Below are 7,702 nucleotides of genomic sequence, written 5' to 3'. Positions count from 1 at the left end.
GCTCAGGGGTTTTGGGCCGGCCCGGGTAAGCCGGGATCTATTGTTGCCTCGCAGTTTCTTTTCCAGCAGTTCTCCCTGTCTCCCGGTCCGGGGATCAGTAAAGTTTATTCCCATTCCGGGGAAGGAAAGGAAATCTTTTAAGCGCCTGTTATCTAAGCGGTAAATTGGCTGCGAGTGCTCCTGAATCACACGTCGAGAGCGCTCTTCCTCCCTCTCTCTTTTTGTTGGCTGCACTCTATTTAATGTCAAAACGGTAAAGCATCTGTACTGAAGTGCTGAAATATTCATGGCGGATCAGCGATTCTCCGCACTGGCAGAGGAGCTGGAAAGCTAAAACGGTTCTTTAAAAGATCAAATTTTCCATGTGAATCAATTGCTCCGCGCACGGCGGAGGCGACGCCGCGGCAGAGCCCGGCCCTTGGGGGCCGACCCCCGCCCGCCCGCAGCTCGGGAAGGAGGGGAGGGGGAAGCGAGAGATGCTCCCGCCCCGCCGGGCCTCGGCGGGCAGCCGGAGGCCCCGCTGCCGGCCCGGGACGCGGCCGGGGCCCGGCGCTGCCCCGCGGAGCGCAGCCCAGCATCCCTCCTGTGCGCAGCCCAGCATCCCCGGGCTCCGTCGTCAGTCCCGCGGCCGCGCTGCGCCGAGCCTCTCCTCCCCTCTCCCGGCAGCCTGTTGACAGTCCTTGGAATTACCGGGGTCGGCTCCGAGGGGGAATTGCAAACATAGAAGTTGTTTGTTGCCCAATGCAAAACGCCACCACTTGTGTTACCTCTGAAACAGACAATTTATTGGAGTGAGCATACCCTTTAACATATTTTTTTTGTCAAGATAAATTTGTGCAGTAGGTGTAAACTTAGTAGAAGTGCTGTTTGTGAATTATATGCTAACAAGGAAATCAGGAGGAAAAACTCTCGAAAAGTCTTTACAACTAATGTCGGCATGCCTTAAATTAAATCTGAATTAAAATTTCCCGTTTGTAAACTTTCGGATGTAAACTTTTTAAGTAGGTCTACACTATAGTACGTGCTTTTTGGACATGGAATTAAATAACTTTCACGACATTGATCCCTTAAAGTCGCAGCCAGGAGAAAATGTTCAGAACAGCAATGAGCAAAGTCTTTCCGTTGAACTGAGCAAACTGAACTTTAAATCCTCGTTTATGTTGTTTGTGTTTAAAAAAAAAAGGAAGAAAAAGTTTTTATTTTTAAATTTAAACTCTTGCAAGTCTCTTTTCAGTGTAGCTGACTCTTCAAGCGTTAGAAAGTCCTTTGCCCCTCGGCGGGCCTGTTAGGAACAAAACATTTTGCTTCCTGATTTGGGAAACGCCAGAAACTCTTTGTTTGAGTCATGGTGGGCCAGGTTTGAGAGCTGCCCCTTGAGCACATTGGCGCCGTTCCCCACCGCGCGTCCCAAGGCGCCCGTTTCCAGAATGGCTCCTTTGGTGGTAGCCCAGGAAACTGTTGTGTTGCTCAGGGCTTGGTTTAAAGTACTGTGCCTGAACAGGGGGTCGTGAAACACCCCGTCCACCCAGTTCCTGAGGTTGGTCACCGGCGAATCCTGGTGCCTGTCCATGACGCTGACCGGGGCGGGAGCGGCGGCGGCGGCCGAGCCCCCGGGCCGTTTCAGCATGCAGGAGGGGTACTCGGCCTGGTTGAGGGAGGTGGCGGTGTGCGCCAGGGACCAAATCCTGGGCTTCGCCTCCAGCAGCTGCTGCCCCTGCTGGAAGCACATCTTGGACTCGCAGCCGCGCTGCCGGGCGCCCAGCGGGTCGGGGCCGCACTCCTCCGCCGCCGTCTTCAGGCAGCTCCGCGCCCGCTCTGCCGCCGCCTCCTGCTCCTCCTCCTCCTCCGCGGCGGCGGCGGGCGGCGGCATCTTGGCGGGGAGCTCGGCGGGCCGCGGCGGGAGGCTGCCGCCCGGGAGCGGGAGCGGGTGCGGGAGCGGGTGCGGGAAGGGCCGCCGCAGCTCGCACTCCGAGCTCTCCGACTCGGCGGCGTCCAAGTCCTCCAGGTCGCTGAGCTCCAGCTCCTTCTCCTCCTTGCCCGTGGGTTCTGCGGGGCGGGGGCGGGGGAAGGGACAGCAAAAAGAAGACACACGGTCACTGTCGGCGCCGCACTGCCCCGCGGCCGCCCCCACCAGCGAGGCCCGCGGCCGCCCCCACCAGCGAGGCCCGCCCCGGGGCCGAGTTGCCGGCCGAGCCCCCGCGGCCGCACCGCTAAGTGCCTGGTTTTAGCAGGGTACCCTCGGCTTTCCCGCTCTTCATCGCCTCTTCCTGCGAACCCTCCTCCTCCTCCTCCTCCTCTTCCTCGTAGGGCCGCTTCTCGTCAGAGCACTTGTTCCGCGGCGGCCAGGTCATCTTGTTCTCCTTCTTGAGCCGCCGGCGGGCGTTGGCGAACCAGGTGGAGACCTGGGTGAGGGTCATCTTGGTGATGATGGCCAGCATGATCTTCTCGCCCTTGGTGGGGTAGGGGTTCTTGCGGTGCTCCTGCAGCCAGGCCTTCAGCGTGCTGGTCGTCTCTCGGGTGGCGTTTTTCCTCCGCGTCCCGCCGTCCATCGTCCCGTACCTGCGGGCACAGGGGAGCCCCGGGATGTGACAGCTCGCTGTCGCCCCCCGCGCACCTGCCCGACGCGGGGTCCAAGAGCCACGGCCCCGCCGCTTGCCTGCGGCACCCCCAGGAGGGCAGCTGGACCAGAGAGGGGGGAGATGGATGAGGACAGCTCGGTTTTAAGAGGGATGAGGACAGCTCAGCTTTATGAGGGAGACCAGCCTAGAAAATTCAGCAAGAAGGAAGGGTTCAACCAGCAGCAGCAGCGGGCAGTGCAAATTTCCGCTCTGCCTTGGCGGTGGTGGCGGAAAGAGGGAAGGAATCGTCTGCTTTTATTTGCTGTAAAGTCAATGTCAACATTTCGGGCAGCAGGAAAATCCTAGCAGCTTGCAAACTCACAGAAATACCACTTTCCTCTCGTTTTATTAGTCCTCCCCAAACAAAATTCACCGGGGTGACCCCAGGGTGTAAGTGTTAATAGAAATATATTTCCTCTTACTCCTTTTATTAGTAATCTCCTCTACCCTTTTGTTCCTGAAATTGTAAGAACCTAACGCAGATGACACTGGGCTGCGACTGAATATTTAATGCACATCCTCCAGGAAAGGTCACTGGCGCCCAATGGGCCTCTGAGCTGGGAGCGGAGTGTAAGGGAGTTTGCGCTGCTTTAAAACTAATAAATATACACGGGATGCCCAAGCCTGACTCCGCGCAGGGAAAGACAATTACCGCCCCGGTTAAGAGGGATTGCCCCCCGCGCTACCGCCCGCCCGGGGGGCGGAGGACCCCGCGTGGGTGCGGGAAAGGGGAGGCGACACGGCTGGGGCCGGGAGATGCTGGGAGGCGAGCGGGCAGGCTGGCGGGGCGGGGCGGGGATCGCGGGAGGGGGTGGCGGAGCCGGGGGCAGCGAGCGGGGCCGGGCTGGGTACGGCGCTTACCTGTCGTACTGGTACTGGCTGAGGGTGTGATCGTAGGGGTAGTAGGCAGCCGCGGGGGCGATGCCCGCATGCGCAGAGCCGCTCCCGTCCTTCGCCTCCAAACTGTTCTGCAAGAGACGCCGCCCGCCGCCCTCAGGCCCCGCCGCCCTCAGGCCCCGGCACCGGCACAGCCCGGACCCCGCCCGGCACCGCCGCCCTCAGCCCCGGCACCCCTGCCCAGCTCCCCCGGCACCCCTGGCCGGCTCCCCCGCCCCGCGGCCCGACCGGACCTTCGCGGGGGCCCCTCGGCCGCGGCGCCCAGCGACATCAATAGGGACATTAACTCGCGCTGTTACGGTGCAAGGGTAAAAAAAAACGGGAAAAGAAAAAAAAAAAGGAAATGAAAAAAAAAAGGCTGTGTGGGAAGATCGCTTTTTCTTTTTCTTTTTTTTTTTTTTTTGCAAGCCTGGGTATGGGTCGCCCTGAACTGCCCGCCCGGACGGGCCATCGGCAGCTCGTCAGGCGCGACTTTTAATTGCGTTACCGTGAGGGGCGAGCGCCGGGCAGGCGCAGCTGCTGACCGCGGGGCTGGGCCAGGGGCGCGGCGGGGCGCGGGAGAAGCGCCCGGGGCTGCCCCCGCCCGGGGAGGGGGTCCCGCCGAGCCGCCCCCGGGGCACGGGAGGGAGGGAAGGAGCGAGCATCCCCCGGACGGCTTACCAGGGAGTAGAAGGCGGGAGCCTCTGTCCCGTAGGTCACGTAGTTTCCATAGCCCTGGGGCCCGGCGTAGGGCCCGCCGTAGACGCCCAGGGCGGCGGCGGAGTTGAGCTCGTGGCGGGCGGTGGCGAGCAGGCGGCTCTCGTACACCGGGCAGTACACGGGCGTCTGCGCCGAGGCGGCCGCCCCCGTCTCCGCCAGCGTGCGGCTGCTGGACTCGCAGCAGGTCGTCAGGGAGTTGGTGCTCATCAGGAACTGCAGGGAAAGAGAGCAGCGCTGAGGGCGGGATGGGGGGAACTTCCCAAAGTTTGGGGAGTAACCAAGTAACCAAGTTTGGGGTCGGTTGCTTTTGGATTGTGTGGGTTTGGTGGGGTTTTGTTTGGGTTCGGTTTGGTTTTGGGGTTTTTTTTTTCCCAAATCAGGTCGTAGCTTTGGGGTGTCGCCCGCCCTCCTGCCTCTGGAGTATTTTACTTCAATCGTGATAGAAACGCTCTGCAGAAGCGCAGAGGTGCAAGTATTTTATCAGTTTTTCAGACCGACTCCACAACAACAACCAAACGCCCCGTGACTGTGGATGTTTAATCCTCTATAATACATTCCTCAGGCCCTCTGCATTTAAAAGCTAACTTTTCCTGGGGTGTTTTCACAAGACTGGGGTTTACACCGTTTTCTCCTCTTGCAGCACAATGATCCCCATCTGCGTTTTATAACCCTTTTTTTCGAAGTCATTCATGCATATTTATTTTGACTGCAGATTTGTAGCAGCCACGCACGCATCTGTTATTAACCTGCTGGTTTAGAATATCCCATTCTTTTTCTACGGGCCGGACCTCTGTACATCGATGTTTAATTGATAAACTGTGAATTTAATCGTGAAAGAAAAAAAAAAAAAAAAGGGAGGGGGGGGGCGAGGTGCGGGTGGGGGTTGGGGATCTCTAGCTCCCCTTCTCACCTCTCTCATCTCTGTAATCACCTCCCACGCGTCTTTATCACCCCCAAACACCCTGAATCCCGCGTGTTTCATCCCATTTTAAAACTGGTGCCCGACACAGAACTTGGGCGCCTTGTAAAGCTGCGGAGCGAGCATCTGCTTTGCCGCTACCGCAGGCGGAGAGGATCCCTGCCGCCCTCATCCCGGACGGAAGGCATCGATAAGGACTGAAATTCAATCAATTAACGTTGGTAGGCAAAAAGTCTTACCTGGGGTGCAGAGGAGTAAGGGTAGCCAAACTGAGGATAGGACATGGTACAGAGGCTCCCAGTTATCTAGAAACAAGGCGAGGCGTCTGATCTGCACGCTATTGCAGCCTGGCTCTGCTCTGTTGTACCAATTGATTGGTAACCACAGGTCCCTAGATGCTTATAGGACGAAGCAGAAAACCACATTTAATTTTTTTACATGAAAACTTTTTTTTTTCTTTTTAAATATGTACGGCGATTTTAGCACCTTCCCCGCTACAGCTACGACACAGAAATAATTGTTACATGTAGGCTCCAAGGCTGGCAGACGTGACGGCAAAAACAAATACTTTTCACCCACGGAAAAATACAAGGTGGGAAGAAGAAAAGTGATACAAATGCATCAGCTCACAAGCACGTTGTTTTAAAAGAGCCGAGACCTCTGACGTCACGCAAAACCTACTCAAATTAACCTGCCTGGAAGTTTAACACTCATTTTCGGGAATCTTTCCCCTGGCATGGAAAATAGACTCTCCAGCATCGCCTTCAGCCTGCCTAACAGGGGAGAAAAGTTTGGGAAGCTCTTCGGTGGCGGCAACGCCTGCTTGCAACACATATATTTCTGCGGGCAAGGGAAGGAAATGGATGTTTTTAATCTGAAGGATCAATGTTGTATCAGCTATTTTCCCCACCCTCCTTAGTCTCTGAAAGGCTAGTAAGCACTTTTAATTAGAAATTAATTAATGAGCAGCTGCTTCTTCCCACCCCACAGTAATAATTAGTCTCAATTACAAACAAGACATATGAAGGGACACACGACTGAGTCTTCATTTAAGATTTAATCAACAGTTAAAATTAGCGCTAACGCTGACAATAAAGCACATGATAAGCAAGCCTCCTTTTTTTTTCGGCTTTTATTCCAGGCGTGTGATTACAGGTAGAAAACCCTACAAGCGTCTTCGGGGGAATGATGGAAAAGATGTGACTTTTCACGTTAAAAAGACTTAGATCCCATCTCTTACTTCCAACATGCCCTCCTTCCCGACCCATCCCACGGCTGCCATCAGCCTGCCTACCCTCTGGGGGTCTGGGACCCCCCTACACGAGCAGGCAGCGATCCCCCCCTGCCGCAGGCTCGGAGGGAGCGGGCCAGGGGGGAAGGTGCTGGCAGCCCCAGCGCCTCTCCCCGACGGCCGCTGCCACCGAGGCAGGGCGAGCAGGCAGCCCCCGGCTGGACGGAGGAGGCGGAGGAGGCAGCTCCGAGGCTGAAGCTGCGCTGCTGGTGCAGCCGAACGCTGCTCCATGGTGTGCAGACTTGCTCAGAGAGATTCCTGGGTTCAGACATGTGAATAGCCCCAGGGTCACACTCTAATTAATGATGATATTCTCTTCTTCTCCCCAGCTGGAAGACTGCCTCCCAGAAACGAATCTGCCCACACTGACAGCTCGATTGAGGGTGATTGATGACTATCTGGAGACCACAGTACACATAATATAATATCTGCTGCGTAATTGCTTTAATTTACAGATGAAAATACTAGTCCTCAGATCGAGTTAGACTACAACGAGAGGCGTTTTATGGCGCTTTAGAGTGTTTGCAAATAAAAGATATCAGATACAGTACATGCAAATTATCCTGACAGCTCAGTATCTGTAGCCGGGAGAAACGTATAAAGAAAGGGAATCAAATGACATAAATAATCGGTTTGGAATTCTGTATTGATTTTTGGATGGGAAGAAAGAGCTTTTTCTTTCCTCACCTGAAATGTGAATTCCTTTTTATTTCTGAGAATATTAATAACTTTGCCATGGGTTTCTTTTATAGAAGGGCTTCTCTATTCCTCCTCCTGCACTATATCCCGGTGCTGCCAAGGTATAATCATACTTTTTAGCCACTCTTTACCAGCAGTTTCCTTCTGGTGCGGAGTGCTGACGGACCATTGCATTGTTTGGGAAGAAAAGACACCCAGTGTTTACACAATGGTCTGCACGCAGCGTTCCGTGCTGCTCCCTCTGCCTCCTGTGCCCATTGCGCTGGGGGATGTTTGTTTAAGCTCCGGAATAAAACTCACCGGTGCTAGGGAAGAAAATAGTTGCACTTATCTCAAGAGCGGCTCGGTGTAAAGCACTATAATTAGCTGGGAGATCTGGAGAACTGCCTGAAGAAGTTCTCCCAGTTTTCCAGGCTACAGTTTGGGAAATGTCCTGGAGTTGAGGTTTTTTTTGGTGTTTTTATTGTTTTTAGTTTTTATTTCTTTTTTTCCACTGCAGATGTCAACTCCGCAGTGGCCACAGTGCACTACAGGTTTTGATATTTAGATGAGTCTATTAAACTTTAAAATACAAGGAGA

The 7,702-nt window shown here is 55.1% G+C and overlaps 1 protein-coding gene across 1 annotated transcript; it reads right to left on the bottom strand.

Moving 5' to 3' along the window:
* Positions 1 to 1,285: 1,285 nt before the first annotated feature.
* On the bottom strand, positions 1,286 to 5,417 carry IRX4 (iroquois homeobox 4). Its single transcript, XM_054285240.1, has 5 exons — positions 5,373 to 5,417; positions 4,176 to 4,427; positions 3,480 to 3,586; positions 2,237 to 2,559; positions 1,286 to 2,046 (listed from the first exon to the last, which is right to left on the bottom strand). Exons 1-5 carry the CDS (start codon positions 5,415 to 5,417, stop codon positions 1,286 to 1,288), a joined length of 1,488 nt encoding a protein of 495 aa, XP_054141215.1.
* Positions 5,418 to 7,702: the final 2,285 nt, after the last annotated feature.

This window comes from Melozone crissalis, unplaced genomic scaffold (assembly GCF_028551555.1).
Source record: "Melozone crissalis strain CALT ecotype California unplaced genomic scaffold, PUWL_Pcris_2 ptg000042l_1, whole genome shotgun sequence".
Classification (NCBI taxonomy): domain Eukaryota; kingdom Metazoa; phylum Chordata; class Aves; order Passeriformes; family Passerellidae; genus Melozone; species Melozone crissalis.
This window is presented reverse-complemented; position numbering and strand designations above follow the sequence as displayed.